At 43.3% G+C, this 25,161-nt stretch overlaps 1 protein-coding gene and 1 long non-coding RNA gene across 2 annotated transcripts; one reads left to right on the top strand and one right to left on the bottom strand.

Annotated features, from left to right (window-relative positions):
• Positions 1-7,884: 7,884 nt before the first annotated feature.
• CNGA4 (cyclic nucleotide gated channel subunit alpha 4) lies at positions 7,885-17,369 on the top strand. The gene is made up of 5 exons (XM_072400502.1): positions 7,885-8,514; positions 9,447-9,554; positions 12,401-12,507; positions 14,106-15,101; positions 16,470-17,369. Exons 1-5 carry the CDS (start codon positions 8,402-8,404, stop codon positions 16,871-16,873), a joined length of 1,728 nt encoding a protein of 575 aa, XP_072256603.1. The 5' UTR covers positions 7,885-8,401; the 3' UTR covers positions 16,874-17,369.
• A 282-nt stretch (positions 17,370-17,651) lies between these two features.
• On the bottom strand, positions 17,652-24,562 carry LOC140323464 (uncharacterized). The gene is made up of 2 exons (XR_011919378.1): positions 24,314-24,562; positions 17,652-17,818 (listed from the first exon to the last, which is right to left on the bottom strand). It is a non-coding gene; the product is annotated as an uncharacterized lncRNA (long non-coding RNA).
• Positions 24,563-25,161: the final 599 nt, after the last annotated feature.

Raw genomic sequence — 25,161 nt, 5'->3', positions numbered from 1 at the left:
CTCATGGCCTCCCGGCGGACTTTGACCTTCTCTTTGCAGGAAGTCAATCAGTGTACATACACGGCGGGGTGTGTCACCCGGTTTCCTGACCTCTGTACCAGAGAGAATCATGACACTGATCAATATCACATTTAAGCATTCCAGACATACACACAACGGTTATCTCATATACTGACACCAGGAGCCAACAGAATATCTGCAATATATACAAAAGAAAAGGAATGGGGAAAAAAAAAAGATTTATGTTGCCAATCCAATCACTAAAACCCCATAAATTCTCATGAAACGTATTATATCAAGTTTGACAAGGTGACCATATTCTGAGACGCCATGTGTTCCATTACCACGATCCATCTCAGAGATGACCTTCACCATCATGAACGTCTTTGTTGTACAATCTCCAAAATACGTTGGGTATGGAGACAGTTTTGATGACTTAAAATTGATAAATTAAAGGGAATTCAGCAAGCAGTGTATTATGTGTACAAAGGATTAAGTATCTTCAATCACAATTCCATTTGCAGCAGCGTTCTCTCCAGCACCTTTTAGCTGGGCGCATCGCCCGGCACTTATCAGTTACCACCCAGCAGCATCAGGAAGAACACAGCTGGGCTTTGCTTCTTGCAAACGAAAGCATCAGTCAAGTGAGGGGGTTTATATTACTTTAACAATACACAAACTAGTAAACCAAACTAGGAACTCCAGAAAGTGAAAAGACATCGACCAAGTGAAGGTCAGAGCCAACATTTAGGACCCATTCACACCCCTAGGCTGAACAACAACAAAGTGAATCCACCGATTCCAACTGTTGTTCACACTGAGCGAGAATGCTGCGTGTGGGATGAAAATGGTGCAGATCACAGCATGCTGCAACACATTAAAAATATTAAAAGTAAGTTGGCGGCTCTGGCTGTAAAAAAAAGAAAATGCCGAACCCCAAGCCAACAATTATTTATAGGTTTGTATAGGGCCAGGACAGATTTCAAAGCTATTCATGGTTCCACTTCCTCCGACAGTGACAACAGAAGTAAAACGTTTTCCCTGGACATTCACTATTAGGGTTCCACAATCAAAGTCCCTGTGCAATAATCTCTCCAGGTTTCTGGCAATAAAGCGGTACACGGGTGACCCGGCTGATCAAATCACGGGAACTTTATTATTCCACACGACATTCCTCCTACAAAGTGACCTGTAATTAGGCTGCTCATTCACCGTGCACAAATATAAGGTATAAGTAAAATGTACCTTTCACCCTACACGTCCTGGATTAGTCTGAGCAGGTAAAATCAGTGACCGCACATTTCACAAGTGACCAGATCCTTGGGAGGAAACCAACAGTGGTCACCCGAGGCAAAAGGTAAAGCAATGCCCCTGTGCAGGCAAGACCTACGTGGCCACAATGCAGAATGAGATACCCGTGGCGTTCTCTTTCCGGTCTCCACCCCCAATCTGCTATGGAAAGAAGAACACGCCTACCAGGAACGTTACCGGAGTGTACCGCACCTGACATTACATATTGGTTCCGACAAGAATGCCGGCTTTGCCACCACAGAAAATGGAGCGGTGGAGTGGTCATGTGACCAGAGGTGAAAGTATTGTACCAATTACACACCGGCAGATGAATGGCCATTTCACAAGAATGAAATCTGCACGGGTCAGTGTCCTCTGTATGCAGGTTTGTCATCTGCAGCTCAAATGTATTGTACAGCGCTGCAGAATATGTTGGCGCTTTATAAATAAAAGTTAATAAGCGGGATCTATAAAGTGACTTGCCCCACCCTGCGCCCTGATTTTATTACTGCCCTCCGGTTCTATATATATAGCAGCAATCAGTCTACAGAATGACACGGATCATTATTTGGCGGATGGCTCTGATTGGAATATAGATCCCTGGCTGTGGGAATGATGTGACGGAGCAGGACCTCCGCAAGGCCAATATCCGGCACTGCTAGTCATGTGACCCATCAGAACATAGCACAGGACACGCATGGTACCGCGCCGCCCAGCACCGGCAGCCCGGATCACAACGCCGCCCAGCACCGGCAGCCCGGATCACAACGCCGCCCAGCACCGGCAGCCCGGATAACACCACGAACTTGGGGACTTTTTTTGGAGAGGCCGGGAAGTGTATAAATATAATATAGACACATACTACAGAAACACAACAGGACTAACCCATCTCCTTTCCTTCATACCATAGGCAGGGTTCTGTAGTCTTCGCATACAGAGCAGAATGTCACGGATTACAGTCAAAAAGAACAGGAAGCCACAAGATTCCTGGCTGAACAAAAAATATTTCTGATCTATCAGGCATTACAAAACATTTACTGGTGAATGTAACAGACCAAATGGGGTCACATAAGAAAAGTTCCTAGTTTGGGGGGTCACATACATATTAAACTCCTAACATTAAAAAAAATTTGGAACTTCCCTTAAGAATGGCCGGTGTGTTTGTACATATAAGTTCCAGGCTCTGCGTATGTGGAAACTTGGCGTGTTTGTGTGTTTGTCTGCCGGGTGCCAGGAGATTTGCCGCTGGGATTACACAAACATTACAGCGTCTCATGTGACTATGAACATGTGACTCTGTGCCACAGCATGCCAGTGAGGAGGAAGGTGGCAATGCCATTCAACCTGGCATGGCAGAGACAGAGGAGGCCAACCTGACAACACCAGATCAAGGGATAGAAATACAACAACAACAACCTTATAGTGTGGGGGCCCAGACCAGTACTTATTACCTCCAAAGGGGGCTAGTCCTTTTTTTTTTAATGTAGTGCTTGGTTTTGCTGCCCATTTTCCACACTATTTCTCAGGTAGCCAATAAATCCTCAGTATTACCCCCAGAAATATTTTAGGCTGGGTGGGAAGAAGCTTTGGGTGGGTGGCACCCATAAGCAGCTGGGTGGTTACTGAAAAGTGCCAGGTGGTGCACCCGGCTAAAAGAGGCCGGGGAGAACGCTGACCTAAGTTTATGTTTTCGAAGGTCTGGGGAAAACCCCATGCTGATAGCGCCCCAGATCTGAACCTGGGACCCCCGCGGTGCAACAGACTTCTTGAACAAAACCCAGCAAAATCAGTTTTTTTATGGCTTCACCAATTCATTGGTTGGAAATGACCCCCTTGAACTAGAGTAATCTGCTCGGGTTCATGAGGGCACCAACACTGATTTCCTAAATTATTGCAACATGAAAGATGTAGCACTATACACGACACAAAACAAAAGCAGCAATGTCACCGCTTTCCATAAATAAGCCACAAAGTGGTGAGGAAGCAAGATGGAAGCATTCTGGGGAGGAGGAAACATGGAAGTCGGCTTTATGGGACAGGGAAAAGAAGCAGATGATTTGCAGAACATAACTCCTCACCGACTGTCAGCTCCTGAGCCAAGCCACCGAGGCTTTATAATCCGATCGCGGGTGTCACTGCACACAAAGAGTTAATGTCACACCTAGACGAGGTCGGCTGCTAGGCACCGAGTTCCGCAGACAGCTGCAGGGCATCACCGTGCTACAGGGAACTCCCAATGGGGAACATCAGAACCACAACAAGGAAGGAGGATACAGGTGAAAAAATATCGCAATATATTCCTCACAACATCGCTATACAGAGCCTAGACAGAAAGATCTGACAATGAGACTGAGTACATGCTTTCTCCTGCCTGCAGCAGAATATTGTCATCATCTCAGTCTGGTCTTGTGATATATCTGCAATATACTCAGACAGGAAAGGTTACCATGGAACTAAAATCTTTGAATTTTTTTACTCACCTGTCCCCTTTCCATTGCCGCCATCTTTTTCTTCTTCTTGTGAAGCAAGACTGGTCTTGTATCGGCCCCTTCCTATGGGGGGCGGATCTAACGGGCCCCTCCCCCATCCACTCTCCTATATGCAAAGGCTGTGCAGCACAGTGATGGTGTCCTGCTTATTTTACAAAGTAATAGTTAGCAAAGGGATTTGTACACAGTTTGGTTACAAAGGAATACAAGCAGTGTTCCCCCCTAGGCCCTTTTAGCTGGGCACACCACCCGGCACTTTTTAATAATCACTCATCTGTTTTTGGGTTGTTACTGAAAAGCTGGGTCACAATACAAGGGGAATGCCTCCCGCCTACAGCTTCTTCTCATCCAGCCAAAAAAATATTTCCAGGGAGAATATTGGTAAGTATACTTGCATTGAAGTTTTTGTATTCAGGTGATAAGGATAGATTTAATTTTAGGATTTCAGGTGCGAGAGGTTGTTAAAGTGACTCTTGAGCAGTGCTGGAGCTTGTGCCCAACTCAGCATTGGCTGCCAGGATACCCAACGGATAGCCGTTGAGACTGAATAAATCCTGAGCACCCGCATGGGAGTTACATCGGCCTGGCCAATCAAGATGGCCAGAGATCAGAACATGGAAGAGAAGAAAGAAGATGCTGGTGGGCCGACTACAGAACGGGGACAGGTGAGCGTGATCTCCCCAGCTCCTTTTAGCCGGGTGCACCACCCGGCACATTTCAGTATCCACCCGGCTGTTTTTGGGTGGTTACTGAACAGCTGGGTCACAATACAGGGGCTGCCACCCAGCTAAAAAAAATCCTGAGTTGAGCACTGGGTATTAATATTATTACACAGTATTTATATAGCGCCATCACATTACGCAGCGCTGTACAAAGTTCATAATCATGTCACTAACTGTCCCTCAAAGGAGCTCACAATCTAATGTCCCCCCATAGTCATATGTCATTAATGTAGTCTAAGGTCAACTTAGGGGGAAGCCAATTAACCTCACTGCATGTTTTTGGGATGTGGGAGGAAACCTCCGCAGACCCGGGGAGAGCCTGCAAACTCCATGCAGATAGTGTCCTGGCTGGGATTTGAACCTAGGACCTAGCGCTGCAAAGGCTGGAGTGCTAACCACTGAGCCACCGTGCTGCCCAACTAGTGATGGAGCGTGGAGGGTGCTGGCCCTGCGTTGCACCCGCATGCTCCATCATGTACAGGACTACCGTTATGGCCGGCAATAGGAAAGATTTCATTGCACCAAAACTGACCTCCGGAACCAACGTGTGGATGAGACACAAGGTGATGTCAATGATTTCATAACCAATTACATTTTACAAATAATCCCAGCAAATCAATGAGGTTTTGTCACAAAGTGAGACGATATAAAGGCGTCATCAATCTTTTTATCCGATCATTAAACAAAAAAAAGCAAAAACGGCAAACAATATTAATTGAAGGCAACAAACTAAAAAATGATTATAAGGGGAACGGCCAAATCCACATCCAGAGACCCCATCAATACTCCCGATCAGTATTTGCCCCAGAAATGTTTTAAGCCAGGTAGGAAGAGGCTGTGGGTGGGTGGCAACCCCTGTATTGGGACCCAACTTTTTAGTAGCCACCCAAAAACAGCCAGGTGGTTAATGAGAAGTGTCGGGTGCTGCGCCCGGCTAACAAGGGCCGGGAGAACACTGCTGATCTTTGACCATCTTGATTGGCTAGGCCGGGATGAGGTGCGAGGGAGTTCATTCAGTCTTGGCAAATGCGAGGGAAGCTGAGATTGCCGGATAATCCTGGAAACAAATACTGAGCAGGGAAGTTTGTCAGCTTGGTGGCTATCAGGCAAATAAGGAATGTTTATAGCAGAAGAGACACCCCCCGTCCCTTCCTGGACCTACCTGAACTGCAAAACGTGGGATTTCAGTTTAATACGCAAAGGCTGGCAGCTTTTCTAATATCAGCTTTGGATACAAAGGGCTAAGCGGAGTTCCCCCTTTATTCACCACTACATGGATACCAGGAGCGTTATATATATTAGCGTGCGGCACCGTACTGATCCCATGATACATGGAGCACCCCGAGAGCTCGGAATGAGGACATCACACTCTGTTCTGGGTATTTTAATTCCTTATTTCCATACCTGACTACTCACCGAAAATCATTGCTTGGGATAAAGATTTTTATAATTGTAATTTTCTTATAAATATTTGGAGTGCTCAGCATGCTCCCAGGGAGGTCAGTGATCGGAGTGCTCAGCATGCTCCCAGGGAGGTCAGTGATCGGAGTGCTCAGCATGCTCCCAGGGAGGTCAGTGATCGGAGTCCAGGGGGCAACACCATGGCAGTTACATTAAAAACTGAAACACATTGCGTATCAATCTACAGGAAGAAGCAAATGATTGCAGATCCCCCTCCCCCCCCCTTTTCTGCCCAGCAAACATCACATGACGCCAATTCACCCAATACAAATCTTATACCCAACATGATCAGTGACTACTCCAGGACTCCAACACCCAGAACACCACACCTCCACATCTGGGGTCACATGACCAGAGGGTGACAACACGGCTGTGCAATCTTACTGCAAACACAAAAAGTGTTGTCACCCTGTAAAAGGGAATAGAACATAGGGAGAGAGGGGACATTGGTATAGCTGTATATATCGGCAACAGTGGCTGTGTCGTATTTATTTTGGAGTCTATGGTATTTCAGGGGAGGGGTACAAGGATATATACAGTCAGTGCCATGGGGTACAGGGTGGGCTGGCTCCCCTCGATGTGTTATAGTGGGGTATATGTATGTTGGGGTCAGTATATCGCACACAGTAGTAGTAGCAGTGTACAATGGTGGGGGAATGGGGGGTCCTATAACACTGAGGTGAATACACAGGGCAGGTGGGCTGGCTCCCCTCGGTGCGTGTTGTAGTACAGTCTAGGTATGTTGGGGTTGGCATGTTGCACACAGTAGTAGTAGCGGTGTACAATGGGGGAGGTTCCTATGACACTGAGGTAAATACATTGGGGGGGGGGGGGTGCTGGCTCCCCTCGGTGTGTGTTATAGTGGGGTATATGTATGTTGGGGTCGGCATGTCGCACACAGTAGTAGTAGCGGTGTACAATGGGGGGGTCCTATGACACTGAGGTGAATACACGGGGTGGGGGTCTCCTCCCTGTACAGTGCAGACACAGTGGTGGTGAATACACACAGGCTATGTATACATACACAGAGATATGGGCAGCACACACATACCCCGGTGTCGGTGCTCATTGCCCCTCTTCCCCTTCGGGGGGTCTCACCTGTCTCCACGGCTCCCAGCCGCCATCTTTCTCCGCCGTGTTGCTGCACCTCTCTGGCTCCGCCCCCTCTGTCAGGCATGACGGGAAATGTAGTCTTCATACCGAGGCCGCTGCGAGAGTCGATCCTAGAGCGACACCTGGCGGCAAGAGCTTGGAACTGAAATCAACCGGGGCACGGGGAGAAATTGACATTGAGTTGTGATGTCCATGAAAATGTCCTTTACTATCTATAAGAATATCTGCCCATGGTTCCTGGAAATATTCCTGATATTATACCTATAAATATACCTTATAATAGCTCTGTATCGATTCCTGATACTATCCTTGGAAATATTGCTAATTTTATCCCTGGGCATGTCTAATTATTCCCCTTGAATTACACAATTCACCCTATAGCATCCATGGGTGAGGGGGTTCTGGGGTGACAACGCTGCTGGTGCTTGGAAAGCTGCTTGGTACTGTTGTCACCCTATAACAGGAAGTTCAGTGAAAGGTTCATTCATAGACTGAAATTTCAAATTGTAGGTGAATCTAAAATGTGGGCCAGCACCCCAATACTATAAAAACAATGCATTATAAAATCTAAAAAAATATTAAAAAAGGTTTTCTTAAATTTTCAGACTATGGCCGATGATCCTAAGTACAATGGAGCTTGTTCTCAGTTCTTCTTTGTGGCCCCATAGACTCGGTCCCAGACATAGGAAGGTGCAAAGATTGTCACTGCACAAGGGCCCTGGACCCTTCTCAGCCAACAGGGATTCCATAGAGGCCCCAAGTCACTTCAGCGGGGGAAGAGGCCCAAGTCAGTTCTGGACAGGGGCCACGTCTGGGTCCCAGGTCTGAGCAATGCTTAGGGTGTAATCAGGCCTTTGGAGGGTGACAACTCTACAATGACACATTGGATAATATTGCATGCAGTGTCACCGGAGTGTCTCCTTCGACTTTTTAGCCTTCGATTTCTGAGCTGATCAAATCCAAGGAAAAAAACTTTTTCCAACCAATTGTAACCTACGTATCATAATGATAATTGGACACATCGATTGATGGAGAGTTGCTGGATGTGTGGTCACATGATCAATCAGTTCGATCAGATACAATGTATCTCTTTTGTTTGAATATTGATGCATTGTGTTCCCAGCCAGGTGTTAATGAGCAGGTGAGGGGCGGAGCCAGCAGATAATCTGCTCCTCAGATGCCTCACCTGTCCCTGGGGTCACCAGCGTTACCAAGGTGAGACGTATGCAGGTAACACAGCGCTGAAAGGTCGGATCTCTTCCTGAGATTTTATGCTGAGCAGCGTTTGGGGGGTCAGGACCCAACGCCACCACCACTGCTGGCGCCATGAACACCCTGACACAGATGATGTCCCATCGAGGGGAGAGGATGAAAAAGGAGATGGAGAAGGAAGAGATCACAGCCTGGACCAAACCTCTGGAAAACACCCAACACCCCAGGTAAGAGGGCGGAGGAGACAACGGAAGGGAGGAAATATGCACTGGGGACACCGGCTGCAAATATTTTAGCATTTTTTTTTTTTTTTTATTAAAATCAAATTAATAAAAATGTCAAATATGAGGACTAAATCCTAACTGTGCAGCATTAATAATGTTTAAACCCAAGATTCACTCATTTTTCTTTGCAGAAAGGGTGAATCATGGTTAAAAATAATAATAACAGACCCCTTAGGGCTTTATTTATAAATGATTCCCCTGTCAATTCGCTGATAATATTCGTTTATTTCCTATTCATTCCCATTGTGACAGCTGTGCACTTTTCATGATTGGCCACTAGGTGGCAGAACGAGTCATTGTTTTAATAGGAGACTTGTAGAGAGATAGAACCATGTGTCAGCGAATTTCAGATGAATTGATTGGGGGAATAATTTATAAATAGAGCCCTGGGTGTTCTAAAGCAATATACATGAACATCTAAGCTCCGCTGATATCCTGCAGCCTCTTAGACACTACCAATATTTTACCATCCTGGCCGCTGAACATGGTGCTCATCTACAGGCACTCCTGCAATGGCTGCATGGCATTATTTAGGAGGGGATTCCTAATGGTGGACCGCGACTGTATAATGCCCACTTGTAGTCTCTTCATGGGAAAAGGTGACAACGTAGGAGCAGAGGAAGGGACAAAATGTTGTCACCCTGTTACAGGAAGTGCCTCATTAAAAACCTTAAGGGCAGGATAACATTTGTATCAATAAAATAAGAATATTTTACTGAAATATACTAACCCAATATCTCTAAAATCCAAGAACCCAAAATCTGCCTTATGTGGGGTAATATGAATGTGGGGTACAGTGTAGAGATAACGGGGGAAGGGTGAGGTGGTTGCACCGTAGATATGGCGCTGACCTTTGTGATATTCTCTCCCTCCAGCACCCAGAAGCGGTCCTGGATTCTGGACCCCTCAGGAGATTTGTACTACACCTGGCTCAATATTATGATTGTACCGGTCACCTATAACTGGGTCATCATCATCTGCAGGTACCGACAAACCCAGCCACAGCCCTGAATGGGGCAGCTGAGCTCCACCAATACCCACTGACACCAATGTGCTTATAGGGAAGGGGTCGGAGGGGGGTATGGGGTTACTGCTGCACATAAGATGGGGCTTCCCATTGGAAGAATGTCACAGATAGCCCATAATATTTTTGATGTCACTTAGTCTGACCGGAGAGGCACAAACTGCTCATTGCTTAAGGAAAGGGACCACAAAGAATGGAAGATATTTCATAGATCAGTGTTTCTCATAACATGATTCTATAATTACTGTACATTAGTCTGGTGCTCCTGGAATGATTGCCTCCAAAATAGCTGGGCATTGGCAAGGCTGCCAACCTTACAAATAGGCAAAAAGATCATTGGTGTCACATAGTCTGACCTGAGAGGGGCAAACTGCACAAGGAAAGGGCCTAAGATTGGCAGATATTTGTGCAGAGGAATGTATTCAGATGAGCAGCCTCTCAGCATGCAGGTAGAAGGTTCATCTGATAGCAATGTATATAAAGTATATCTGATAAAAAACACAAATATTCTGCAACGTCAGTGTAAATATTGTGGGAAAAGGCAAATAGGGACAAACAGTGTGTGGTCAGAATCTATGGCAGGGGAGACCATTTTGCACGTCAATAAACTCCAACAATGGCCAAGACTCTGATGCAAAAGACTTAGGCAGCGTGTATACGTTCAATATTGTCACTGGAAATGATCATTCATGCACGTTCCAGTGAAAGATGAGTGAATGAGCACTGTACACACAGTGCCCAATCTGTTCTATAAAGGCGGGGGGGTAGGAGGACAAGTGGCACCCTGTTGTGCTCTCCTCCCTTGACTTATACTGCGATAATTTACTGTTGGTCATCCATGGATCCATGAACGACGTCAGATGACATACAAGGTTCTCAGATGGGCCCGATCATTCGTATCGGGTGAGAATCACCTGACGTGTCTATAGGCTGCGTACACACATACCATATCCATTGCTGGAAATGATATTTTATGATGGGACGAGAAATGATGGGCGAGAGACCAATCATATTCAGCTAGAGAAAACTGCAATGGTATTTCTTACCTTCATTATTAAACTGGTAGAGATTCAGTCTACACATCTGTTAGGAAACACTTATCAGGCCGGCAATTGCATGCTGTGCACCACCGCCGGATCCTACACTGTTTATTTTGTCCTGCAATGTCACTTGTAGCAGCAAGGAGAATTAAGAAATAGTAGCAGCCCCTGCTTCTCTTTAGCCGTGTAGGCTGATGTATCGGCATCCCCCGCATACGCTAGAAAGCTGTGCACAGCTGATGGGGATTTTAGAGGCAGATTAGTTCCTGACTCTTGGTTGATGGGACTTTATATTCTCTCTGCTCCCAGTCACCGTAGCCTGCTGTAGCATTTACCTGGAGTGTGTTTCGTGTGATTTACTATTGCCTGTTGCTGACCTATCGATTGTGCGCAGCCTGAACCGACCTTTTGTCTGTGACCCCGACTCTGCTTTTGTCTTGCCCTTGTGTACCTGGTCTGGAGGACGGATAATCTGTTATGACCTCTGGCTCTATATTCTGGACGTGTCTCTGTTGGAATCTGGGTACTGTTTTATCTGTTGTCTCCCGGTCCTCTGCCAGTCCTTCCCCAGAGGCCATCCCTTGCGCACTATATTCTCGGGGCAATTGTGTGCTGGGAAATGCTACCAGTCTCCCGGGAGATTGCTATAGGTGAAGAGTGCGGCATTAGATTGGGGGATTGGTGCATGGCGAGTACTGGTTCTGGACCTTACAGCGTCAGGTTGTTATGATAACACAAGAGCACAATGCAACGTTTGGGTCCATGTGAACTGAAATCCTTGCAATAATAAAAGTTACAGGTTTGAATTTATAGTGAAAATGATTTTATTCAGCTTCAGGAGACAAATCACTGCAGGATATAGATTTGATAAAAGTGCACAACAATCAGTCTCTTAAAGTCTCTGAGACACCTAAAACTTTGAAACAAGAAAAAAAAAGCTGGAAATTCCGATGTACGGAATATAAAAGCGCTTTATATTTACTTTCACACGTTTTGCAGTTTCTTTGCTTCTTCAGGGGATAGATATTCTCGGGGTATTATGTGCTGTATTGTCATCATTATTTATACATAAATCATTTGCAAATAAATCTATAATTTAGTATGGAAGATTTCAAAACAGCGATAGTCACATTGATTTAGATAATACTTAATAATGCCAAAGCAGCATCAAGCCATTATGTAATACAAGGAGGGGCTTGAGGAAAGTATCTTCCATATGAATAATATAAATAAACATTTATCCCATTGAGCTCTATTTATAAATGATTCCCCCAATCAATTCCTCTGAAGTTAGCGCTCCACACTTCTCATGTCAGTTCCTATTAAAACAATGACTCCTTCTGCCACCTAGTGGCCAATTATCAAAAGTGCACAGCTGTCACAATAGGAAATGAATAAGAAAGAAAGAGGTTTTATGTCGAATTGAAAGGGGGATTATTTATAAATTGGCTCCTACAATACTGTGTGTTTCAGCACTTTTAAATAAAAAAATAACTACCTGAACGAGGTCATTTAAGATGAGGAAGAGTTAACTCTTTACACCTCTCTTCATTGGTGAACCTAGCCAGAAATGGGCCCCAATGCAGACCCTATAGGGTCACTATATAGGATGACCCATGGCAATGGCATGCTTTGAACCCCCCTATATCCATCCCTTCCTCAATTCCATGCTCTCCTATTTTGCTTATAAATAAAAGCAGCAAATACATTCTCAGCAGCCTTGCAGCAATCCTGACCTCCTATCTCTCTGCACTTCTCTCCCTAGGTCCTGCTTTACAGAGCTGCAATATGGCTACCTGAGCGTCTGGCTGAGCCTGGACTACCTGTGTGACATTCTCTACATCCTGGACATCATTGCCAGCTTCCATACAGGTGACCAGTTCACTCAGCAATCGGGATTTGCTTGCAACACATGTAAAATCTGATTCACAATGACCTAAAAATCTCCATGGGTGACCCCTAGTACAATCAAATAGAGATTCCATTTAGGGTCACTGAAAAGTGTATACCACACCCATATAACACCAGTGACTTTATTATCTATCCTATTGAATAAATACTAAATAATAGCAGTATAATCACACACGGTGTCCAGTAATGGAATGCAGGGGACACCTTTTATCAATTACAGCAAGCAAAAAGAGCAAACATTTGCTCAATAAGCATTTCTAAAGATAAAGTTAGGTCCATAAATATTTGGACAGAGACAACTTTTTTCTAATTTAGGTTCTGTACATTACCACAATTAATTTTAAATGAAACAACTCAGATGCAGTTGAACTGCAGACTTTCAGCTTTAATTCAGTGGGATGAACAAAAAGATTGCATAAAAATTAAAAAAACAGTTGTCTCTGTCCAAATATTTATGGACCTGACTGTATGTTCTGTTTAAGGTATTGTGCAACTAATAATAATCCGTGGATGGCGCTGTGGATATTCTCTGACCAGTGGACAGCCCTACAGTATATGGCATCCACAAAGTGCCATTGGGAACAGATTTATGTAGAATGGACACATTTTATAGGTTTACTAAATAGGTAAATGGGCCACTTGTCAATGTGCGCAGCTGTCACCATAGGAAAAGCTATATGTAAAAACAAAACTGCCCACATTGCTGCATTCTAGTGTTGAACCAGAAATAGTGAAAACCACCAGTAGCCTCTAACCAGACTGACCGTCTAAGTTAATTAGCTATCTGCTGCCACCTAGTGGAAGAGTTGGGTAGTTACCCACAGTACACCTGTGTATCTAGTGTGTGCCATGGCACAGCGATTGGGAATCACTGGTCTAAACAGAAATAATTTATTTTAATATATATTAAATTCATATATGATTGTGTGCTTGTTAATTTTTAATGGGATAACTGGGACTTTAATTGCAAAGCCCCTTAATATAGCATTGTCAACACAATTGGTGAGAGGGGTTTGGGGTCGACTATGAGAACATGCCACAAGTACGAAATTTTATAATATGAAATCTGCAAAAAAATTCCCAACTATACTTACAAAAAGATAAGCCTTTTTTATTTTGGGATTGTCACATAGGTTCCCCCTAACCCCATCCCCAAAAACATAGGGAAAAATCCAAGTTCAACAGCTTTGCAGTTTATTAAAAAATGTTTTATTGACTATACCTTACCATTTTTTGCACAAAAATTACATTGTAATTCACTTGGGACACATTGCCATAGATCCACTGGTAGTTTTGCTGAGAATACAATGTTTATAGGCTTTGTAATTTGGTGTATTTTCACAAAATTGGTAAATTGTTACAAAAATTTAGCAAAAATGAAATTTACCAAATTTTCCCTATAATTAGTGCAGGACACAGATGGCAGATTTAGAAGATTTGTATTTCAAAAGCTTGCAAATGGTAAGGGGATGGAAGGAGGGAGAGGTTTGACAGGGGTTCATTAATTATTTTTTTATACAGTCACCCCCACTAACAAGGATTCTTTACATTACCTTTAGGATTTTTGAAAGAAGGGCTCCTGGTGACAGACAAGAAACAGATTGCCTGGCGGTACGTGATCTCCTCCAAGTTCCGCTGGGATCTCCTTTCTGTGCTCCCAACCGACTTTCTCTACTTCAAGTTTGGCATCCACACTCCATCCGTGAGGATTAATCGCTTCCTGCACTTCCATCGGCTCTTCGAGGCCTTTGATCGCACAGAGACCCGAATCACGTATCCCAATGTGTTCCGGATCTGCAAACTGATGGCCTACATCTTTGTGGTGATCCACTGGAACAGCTGCATTTATTTTGCCCTGTCCAGTTTCATTGGTTTCGGCAAAGACGAGTGGGTTTACCCCAACATCTCCGACCCCGACTTTGGCCGTCTGGGGCGTCAATACCTCTACAGCTTTTACTTCTCCACCCTCATCCTTACCACCGTGGGTGACGTTCCTTCACCCATGCAAGAGGAAGAATACATTTTCATGATCGTAGATTTTCTGATCGCTGTTCTGGGCTTTGCCACCATTATGGGGAGTATCAGTTCCGTCGTCTCCAACGTGAACAGTGCAGACAAAGCCTTCTACCCCGATTATGATCAGGTCAAACAATATATGAAGATGTACAAAGTTAACAAAAGCTTGAAGAAGAAAGTCATTGCCTGGCACCAACACCTTCAGATCAATAAAAAACTGACCAATGAGAACCAGATATTGGAGAACCTTCCCGAGAAGCTGAGGGTGGAAGTGGCTGTCAGTGTCCACATGTCCACCTTGAGTAAAGTGCAGATCTTCCAGAACTGTGAGAAGGGCCTGCTGGAGGAATTGGTGCTGAAGCTCAAGCCGCAGGTCTACAGCCCCGGGGAATATGTGTGCAAAAAGGGCGACATTGGCCGAGAGATGTACATCATCAAAGAGGGGAAGCTGGCGGTGGTGGCCGATGATGGCGTCACACAATTTGCCGTCCTTGGTGAAGGGAACTATTTCGGAGAAATAAGCATCCTCAACATCAAAGGTATGCAATAGCTTCTGCAGCAGATTTGTGCCCCAAGTCATAATTCACATCTTGTTTAAGTGGTGTGAAACACAAAATTACTAAGATTTGGTGGCCTTTTCAGAGCGTTGTTATGGTCAACAGTTCTATAATACAAAACAAGCATAAAATACAATAAAGCTGAGTTTTCTGGAGCTGCCCCACTCTACTCTTGTTATTAAACCGGACCCATCTTCTTCTGTCTCCTAAACCCAACCCTAAAACCATTCTATATCCCCCTCCTCTTACGGTGTGATACGTCCCCCACCTCTTAGATTGTAAGCTCTCCTGTGTGTCTTTGTCTGTCAGTCATCTGCAACCCCTATTTATTGTACAGCGCTACGTAATATGTTACGCTATATAAATCCTGTATTATAATAATAAAAAAGATGAAGGAATAAAATACCTATATGAAAGATATTACACCTGACAAACAATGAGTCTGGTTTAATAAATCCCTCTAAGACTGGAGAAGATAGACTTCTATGGGAGAACCTAGTTGATCAAGCAAACCTGGAATGGATTTCTTCAAAAAACATATGCTATTAGGTAGCAAATGTTTTCAATTCTGGACTAGATCTATTCCAGATTTGCTGGATCACCCAGGTCCTCCCATCTTAATCTATCCTCTTCGGTCTTGGAAAGCTTTAATTAATCAGGTCCAATTTTTCTCTCCAGTCCTGAGATTTACACAGCAAGGTAGGAAACCTGATTTTTCTTGGCTGCAGATAAGTAACCTTACAGGTGTGGGCTCTTCCTCATTTTGGTTTAAAAATGCAACAAAGCAGAATAAACCCAGACAAGTGTATTTGTAATTTTCAGCATCTATTCTTTGAATTAGGGGTGAGTTGTGGATTCAATGTTAGCAATTTTTGTAAATTTACCCACAAAACCCTGGCAGGGTGGACAAGTAAAGGGGCCGGAAGCAGCAGATATCCCTTTCTCTCCTTTAAATATCATATTAGGAATCTCCTCCTTTTCCCATTATGACCTCTGCAAGCGATCTCATGTGCACCACGGTTGGGTTTTACCAAATTGCCCTCAACTTCTCGGAGGGCCCAACTGGTTGAAAGACAGAAGTGTAGACAATCGTAATGTTGTTCATTTGGGGCCCCTACTTTATATTTTCCCCAGGCCCCCTTTTGTATTTTTATATTTTGGATGTTTTTTAGCTGGAGTGTGTTCATATGTTGCCATCATTGCCTAACTCCACCAGAATGGGTCAATAAGTTGGGGGGGGGGGGTGTTCAAATATTTTTGAAAATCAATACCAATTGCCCCCTCATTGGCCTTGCAGGTCCCACTGATGGTTTACTAACCACTGATGTTATTTCTGTGCTGGCTGTTTAGGTAACACATCTGGGAATCGCAGAACAGCGAATATAAAAAGCATCGGCTACTCCGACCTCTTCTGCCTGTCCAAGGAGGACCTGAAGGATGCCCTGACCGAGTACCCCGATGCCAAGGCCATCCTGGAGGATAAAGGACGGGAGATCCTTCTCAAGATGAACAAGTTGGATGAGAAGCTGGCGGCGGCACTGGAGGCCAAGCAACAGGAGATGGAAGACAAAGTCCTGAGGCTGGAAGCCAACCTGGAGTCCCTGCAGACCAAGCTGGCCCGGCTATTGGCAGAACTAGAGTCCAGTGCAGCTAAAATACTTCAGCGCATTAAACGTATGGAGTGGGAAATCAGCCTGTGGGAGGAAGAGCCTATAGAGAGCAGACCCATCCAAAAATCAGAGGATGAAGAATGACACAATGATGGAGGCCAGGGGAACACAATGGAAGGGTCAAGTGCTGAGCTATCGTCCCGGGAAGGTGAACGAGGAATATTTCTGGGAACAATCACCTAGAAAATGTGATTCATGTGTGAATCTGTAATGGAAAATCTCCAGTTATTGACCCACTATTTTTATATAAGTTACAGGCAACCCAGCAGGCCTGTACTGGTATATTGTCACATGATCCTGGGTTCGTCCCTAGGTCACATGACTGTGAGAGGCAGCCAGAAGATTACAGCGAGTTAGCACTTTATTTCCCATATTATCCTATTGGTGAGAACCTGGGGAACCCAAATATCAGCAAAGAGGAGTAACCTGGTGCACTATAATATAAGTAATGTTCAGATTTAAATCAGTCACAAGAACCAATGTGCTGCACTACTCACTACAAATCTCACATTCACCTCATTCAAGCAATGTCCTCCATCACTTGGAATTGGAATTTGTCCTAACTACTGGGATGGTCACATAGTGCTGTACAGAGAACACTGACCCAGTCCCATCAGTCTCTGTACAGAGGAGCGGAGATTTACTTCAAAATGATTTTATCTATTAGATCTGTTTCTTTAATGTTACTTATTTCATCCTTTACATTTCATTTAATGATCTGAATATTTTTTTAATTGTTTCCATTAATATGATTTTTTTAATCTTAGCTATTCGTTTATTGACAATTTTTTGTTTTTTTATGTCACAAATTAAAATACAAACAATTTTGTTCATGTACAACTCAGCCATGCTTTAAATCAGACACAATCTTTTAGACTTTATTCAGGGAAATATGATAGTGACGTGTGACATCAGTTGATGTAGCCAGGAGAAGGAAAACTGACTGGCGTTTTCTTTGCCCCGGGGCGAAGGAGGAATACAGGATGGTCCTGGACCCAATCGAGGACATCTCCAGCGGGATTAAGGCTTCTACAGAAATAAAGGAAAGTGTAATTTTTATTTTATGTTAAGTTTTGTTTTATCAGCATTTAAACTGGAAAGTTTATATCTTCAAATGTGGACAGTAAAACATTATAATGATTGGGTGTACACAAAACATGATGATACACGGAACACTAATAGAGAACAGGAGGTATGGGGGTCCCGATCATTACATCCTATCGGCACATGGTTAAAATACGGTTCATTCACTTCTTGGCAGATCTGGCGTTATAGTTGGGAAGATATTCATACAGCGCACTAGCCCTGGGCAGGGAATTATTCAGATATATGCAAATCATACACTGGATCAACTCATTGATTCAGAGTGCTAAACTTACGGTCATATTGACTATTTTGAACATATATGTTGTAGAACTCCTTTAGCCCCGAAAATCATTACCATATTATATTCTCTATCACTACACTCCTATACATCAGTAACTCCCATACTTATCTCTGAAGCAGGGATCTGAGAAATCCCAAAATGAACGAGGATTAGTTCGCTAACTGATCAAGAATAGCCAAATGTTCCACTAATATACCCACACTGGAATCTGCCTTAAAGGGTATGATACAGTGGTATATGGTCCCCTCCAGGCTGAAACTTTTGTCAAAAAGGACTATGTTTTAGAGGCTGCCAGGACGAGGGTACTGAGTGACATCTGTGGTGGACCTATCCCTCGGTTATAAGGTTCTTGGGGAGGGTATTCCAATTATTAGGAACTTTGTTTCCAAAGCCTGTGTTCAGGGATCCTTTGGTGGCCTTGTCAATTTAAGCCTCCCAACCTTACTAATGCTCAGTTTGCATTGGGGACGCACGTCCTGCTGGCAGCCAAGCAAACTATCACGAGAAATTGGAAGCAACTGATCCCATACTATGAAATGTTGCTGCAAATGTATAGAAAACAAAGACAAAGGAGAAAGCTGGGGTTTGAAGGCAAACTAAGTGTGTTATATGTATAGGGAAGTTATATTATAAGTCATATAACGTACATACAATTCAAAAAAGGAATAAAATCAAAATTAAGCACAACAAACATGATCCCGTCCCTTCAGCTATGCTGAAAGGGGAGTGTTTTGGTACTGGCGCTCTAGATATAGTAAATCTCTATGCAGATGAACTTAATAATTGAGAATATTGTGTAGTGCTCCAACGCATTTCTCCTACAAAGGCTTCTTTAGGGGACCTTTGAGCCACAAAGAGTAACTGGATATGAAAACAATAATTGTGTAAGTATACATAATCATTATGAAAGTAGTTGCCAAAAATATAGAAGAGTATAAATTCAGTGTTGTGGTTTGGAATAAGTGAGTAGACATGTAATAGTTGAATAGAAAAGTACTAATGGTTATAATGTTATAATAAAAAAGACAAATATTTTAACATATAATACTGGCCAATATAAAAGATGTTCCAAAAATGCTGCAACAGTGGTAAAGATGTCTATCAATTTATACAATTAATAAGATTAATCCTCAGGAAGTAGTTTCAGCAAATACTATAGATTGCTTTAAGAAAAAGCTGGATGATTTCTAGAAGCACAGAATATAACTGGGGATTAAGGCTTTAAAGTAAAAATAACAGAGACTGCTGATCCAGGGAACATCCAATTGCCTCATAGAATCAGGAAGAAATTTTTTTCCCCTGTTGGAGCAAATTGTACCCGGGGTTTTTTTTTGCCTTCCTCTCGACCAACTATGTCTTATAGGGTTTTATATCTGGGATATGTTTATTTCCCCAGTGGTTGAACTTGATGGACTTATGTCTTTTTTTCAAACTAACCTACTATGTATATATGTAACTATGTCTACAAGAACCTTCATAATAACAGTAAGCGATATCAATAAAAGACTAAGATAAATTCTGTTGCTTGCAAAAACACCAACCGTATATATCGCTCTATCATACACATGAAATATATGGCACATAGTCAATTCCAATGTAACAAACTCAATGGAAAGGTATTCACAGGACAAAATTGTACATAAAAATGTCAATTAGCTATGTCATTCTATATCTACTCATAATGTCGTTCTGGAAGAACGTATGCAGAGTATTTATGTAGTGACATCATGGGTATGTATCAATAATAGTACACATTTCTATGGTAATAGTGCATCATATTCATATGCATAAATAAAGTGCTTTACTTATGTAGTACCCTGGAGCAGGGAGTACATTGACATTTAGACATTTGTGGATATTAGCCTATTTCCCCTATGCAAAGTTAAAACTTCTTCCTTTATTTCACCTAAAAGGGTGCACTGTTTAATACTGTGTAATTGCATTTTATGTGTTGTAATATATATCCTGTTCATTATCACTATATTTACATGGCTCTGTGGAAAGGGTTAATAAATACTGAGAGACTATTAGAAAAGCTGGTAATTTTCTACAGCTGCCATTGGGTTTAAAGAAGACTGTTTTGGAGTGAAAAAAACAGACGTTGTTTACCACCATGTTTCGGAGTGAAAAAAACTGGTGCATACCTTAAATTGAAGTTGAAGATTCTAAACGCCAGATGGTGAATGCTGTAGGAGAAAATGGATGCAGCAAAAATGATGCTGCGCATGTGGCTCCTTAAAAGCCAGTAGATAGTGGGATAACTTCCGCCCTTAGCTTATGCCCATGTATGCCAGGTTGGGGAATAAGGGGTGTCTGGAGATTGCGCAGTGTTTATAGGACATACTAAAAAAAAAACTATATTGTGGTAGGGCTACACGTAGCAAATAATCAACAGCTGCTGATCTTTGACACATTGGGGCTAATTTATGATGCAGATGCATGTAAGATTGGCAGGCACATATATAGTTTGGTGGCTCACTCGAGATAGAAGTCAGGTGTACTTTGGCCCGAGTCTTGTAAAGGAAAGCTTTCATAAATGAGCAGTTACCGAGAGGATTTTGCAATTTGGTTAAAAGATCAACCCCATTGTCTAATATTGACATTTTGTGACTATTCCTCTATGCAAAATGCCTTCAGTTAAAATATATTTGTGGATTGTCTTTCTTCAACTACCCATTAACCCCCAAACAATAATTATTGGTGAAGGTGTATTTTTTTTTAGTTATTAAAAAGAAAAAGAAACAGAAATAAGAACAATGGTATTCACAACAATACAGGAATCAAATATCCAAAACTGTGACAAGTGGATGGTAGTGCAAAACAATTCAAAACACATAAACACTAAAGGACCGTGTAAAAGTGTTATAAGGGCGATAAATAAAGCGTAGACCTTCACAGGCCATGTGAGGATAGTCCTGAAATTTATCTTAATAGTCCTGAGACAGGTTGCCATATGCCAATAGCAACAATCATATAAAAAACAAGAGTAAAAAAAATTGTTTGCAAGGTGGTTGGGGAGGGGGGGGGGGGGGGTTGTTATGAGCAGGGTGGTACACAGAAGTAGAAGTGCAAATCATAAAATAAAATAAAAACATAAAATATAGAAACATCAAAGAGAGTGAATGTCAAATGTTTCAAATAATGTACAGTCAGCCTAAAACAGTGATAATGCAACAGAGGTGGAATAACAAACAATAGTCTCCGGAATATAATATAATACCCATCTAAAATAACAGTGTAAAGCGACTTTAGAAATAACCCTGGTAAGGCACCCCCTGCTCTAATCTTGACTAAGAATGCCAAGGTAATGAGAATTGTCTTTAAAAAGAATCCAGGTGGCAGTGTAAGTAGTACTATCTACAGAGGACTTTAAAGTTGTATCTTGGCACACACAGATGTCTTGTGCGCCAGGCACAAAATATATATATAAATTTATTGGGAACTGTTATTGTGTACTGTTTAATTTAGTTTCCCACCTAGCTAGGTAATCAGGATACTCTGGGCCAATGAGAGTATTTATAAAAACTTGTAAAGCAAAGATACAGTATGAGGAGGTCTATCATTGCCACTTAACATATCCTCCAGCCGGGTAAGATCTGACCCAGAGCGTATAGGCCGGTGCAGAGATCGCAAAGTGACACAGTGACACAGTAGTAAGTGCCGCCAGGTATGTATCGGCCTGCGTACTTCTAAGGGCACAAGTTGTGCCAAGGTGCGGACAGAGTCCCCCATCCTCACTTGGTATAGCAGCAGTGTAGAAATAGACTGCTGAACCAAAACAGAGTTTGGCCGAAGCCCTGGGACAAAATAAAAATGACCTGTAATGGGGAGCAGGGGAGAATTATACAGCCCCCCCCTGATGTCTGTGTAACGTATCCCAACACCTAAGTGTAGTTAGAATGAGGGTAGAGTAACTGGGCCCAAAGCTCTAAATTGTTTCGGCAGCCAAATATTAGTACTCGGATTGGCTGCACAGAGATCAGATTCTAAGTTAACCCATCCCTTGGGGAGACCATCATATTTCCAGTTAAAGACCCTTTTAAAATAGCAGCCCTATAGTATTGTTTAAAATCTGGCAGTCCCAGGCCTCTGTCAGTTTTGAGGTGGAAAAGGGAGATCCTGGCCTTTAAGGGATACCAAATAAATGAAGCAACCATACCGTTGAGGCACTTGAAAAAGAGGGGGGGGTTTAGGGGGAACATTTGAAAAATAAACAGTACCCTAGCGTGACGGAGTGGCCCTGGAGCTGGCCAAGGAAAGTAAAAGGTGGGTTCTTTGGCCCAACCCTGATTTGGGATATATTCACTTGCATTCTTCCTGTGCTTTTTTACACCTAGGAAGAATATTCATTTTCAGCACATTAACTCTGCCTATCCAGGAGAGACGCAATTGGTTTTATCTTTGAATATCTCTTCTAATGGCATTTAGCAGAGGAACATGGTTCGCCAAATACAAAACCAGTCAGGTAGGCCATAATTTCAGTACCTAAGTACGTAAGTGCCTTTTGGCGCCATGCAAAGGAAAGCTACCTTTTAATGTCTGCGCCACCGGTCCTGGGACACTCACATTCAAAATTTCAGGTTAAGATAGGTTAATCTTAAGATTAGTAAGATGGCCAAATTCCGTGAACTCTGGGAAGGGAGATGCCAGGTTGTATGAAAAACATTATGTCATCGGCGCACGCTGCTAATTTGTGCTTAGTTTGTCCAATTTTAACACCATGTACATTAGCGTTTAAATGCTCCGTGTTTAAAAAGGGTTCCAAGGCAAAAAACAGGGATGACAGTGGACACCTGTCTGGTACCATTATGAAGTCGAAAAGGAGCAGACAGCGTGCCATTCACACATACCCATGCAGTGGGACATAAAAAAAGGGTCATGATCTGTTTGGGCATCTTGGGTCCAAGACTCAAGTGCCCCAAGGACATAGATAGGTACAGCCAGTCCAAAAGCTTTCTCAGCATCAGTAGAAAGGATAGAGTGGGCTAGCTGTACTTGCAAACATGATGGAACAAGGAGAGGACCCATTTAGAATTATGTCTAGCCTCCTTGCCTGGAATAAATCCCATTTGGTCAGGGTGGACCACGAGGGTATAAAGGCGTGTAGCCTCATGGACAGCACCTTCGCATATAGCTTTATGCCCACATTGAGTAAGGAGATGGGACGGAAACTAAAGAAGACAGTAGGGTCCTTGCCCGGTTTGGGCAACACCGAGATATGAGCCCTTAAAGCAGCGGTCACCAACCTTTTTGGTCCCGCAGACCACTTAAATAAACGCCTCCTGACCGCGCATGCTTGGGGAGACAGTTGTCAATCAAAGGGGAGGAACGTCTCCAAGAGTGATGACATAACCACGCCCACTCTGCCATCGCAAATCTGAGCCTGCCATGGGAGAGTGGGCGAGTTGTGTAGTGAAAAAAAAAGAGCCAGAGATTTGCACAGGGGACGTGGTTTGCAACTCTGGCTGATGTGTCCCCCAGCAGGGTCCTTTTCCTGACCCCACTCAGAGGTGCACAGGCCAGAGTCATGCACTGGGAAATAGAATGTAAAATCCTTATCACCCGGATGTAAAACCCGCCACACATCTTTCAGTTGCATGCTGTGTAATATTTTCTTTAAATCGTGAACCTGTCTAAATGGGAGACACAATTTACCGGAAGAAGTATCCAGCAGAGGCTCCAACACCACATTAAAATCACCTACCACAACTAACAACCCCCCCTGAAACTTCCTCAATTTGCACAAAGTTTGATCAAACAACTTCCCTTTGAGAAACAGAAACCTTCCATCTGGGTCAGAGGCCGAGTCAGCCAACTCAAACTAAAATCCCCTGCGGGGGAGCCACCCCCTTTGATCTCCTAGACTGCGAAATACCATAAAACCACTGGGGGTAATGTCTGGGGGACAATCTAATGTCAGAGTGAAAAGGGAGAGGACAAATCTGGCTCCATCAAGCTCTGTGAGCCAGGGGGGTCAGGCTGCGTGTCCCCTAGGCCCTGCATCAGGCTGCTACACGCGCTCTGGGATGCTGCAGGAGGAGAGCACATGTTGCGGCCTCCTGCCAGAGAGTCTAAGTCAGCCGAGAGGAAGGACCGAATCGATCGAGCCGTGGGAGTCTTAGCAGGACGGCACTTACCCTGTCTCCAGACAATAGTCTGCCAGTCTGTGTGGTGAGTAACGGGGGGATGCAGTGGAAGACGGAGAAGTTGCACAGAGCTCTGATTGAGCACAACCGTCCGGCGCCATCTTCAGGCCACACACCCCTACACCGAGAAGACACCTTTTACCTGTACATGACACACTTTTCTAAGAATACTTGTATCACGAGCAAGGAATTGAAAAGAAAAAGACATTCTGTGTACATGAATAGCTTGGAGGGATACAGATTATAAACACACTGTTTTATTACTAAAACACCACAAGAGGGAGCCAAATCCATGATCTGTCCTAGAATAGCTCTATAGATCCAAAGTAATGGATCTTTCAGGGTGGAAATAAGACATCTGCTGCTGTCTTTAAACCCGCTAGCAGTATTCTCGAGTGTGTCTTGGGGTGGATTTTACCTGCAAAAAGCGGTATTCCAGAGTCACACTCGGGGTAGCTTTTAACTAAAAAAAAACCCACTTGCCTTGTTCTGTCGCTGTCCCCCTGGGTCTTGCTGGTCCTCGCAGGTCCTGGGGACACATCCTGCTCCTCCCACCTCGAGCCACAAAGTGCAGAGATGAGATCTACGGGGTTTCCTGGTGACGTGGGTACAGGCGTCGGTGCAGGCAGGAGAATTCAAATCATTTTGTATTGGATTCAATACAAAATAGCTATATTGAGTCTGATACAATGAAATATTTATATAATATAAATATTATATATATATATATATATATATATATATATATATATATATATATGCACTGTACACTTACATTATATGCTTATTTTTTTTAACAGATGTTTGTGTTTTGTTATTTAAAGTTTATTATTAAATGT

Source organism: Pyxicephalus adspersus, chromosome 1 (assembly GCF_032062135.1).
Source record: "Pyxicephalus adspersus chromosome 1, UCB_Pads_2.0, whole genome shotgun sequence".
Taxonomy (NCBI): Eukaryota; Metazoa; Chordata; class Amphibia; order Anura; family Pyxicephalidae; genus Pyxicephalus; species Pyxicephalus adspersus.
This window is presented reverse-complemented; position numbering and strand designations above follow the sequence as displayed.

Coding starts and splice junctions, on each gene's coding strand:
- CNGA4 (XM_072400502.1), top strand. CDS start 8,402: ATGAACACCCTGACACAGATGATGTCCCATCGAGGGGAGAGGATGAAA. Junction 9,555..12,400: donor TGGGTCATCATCATCTGCAG/GTACCGACAAAC, acceptor TTCTCTCCCTAG/GTCCTGCTTTACAGAGCTGC. Junction 15,102..16,469: donor AAGCATCCTCAACATCAAAG/GTATGCAATAGC, acceptor CTGGCTGTTTAG/GTAACACATCTGGGAATCGC.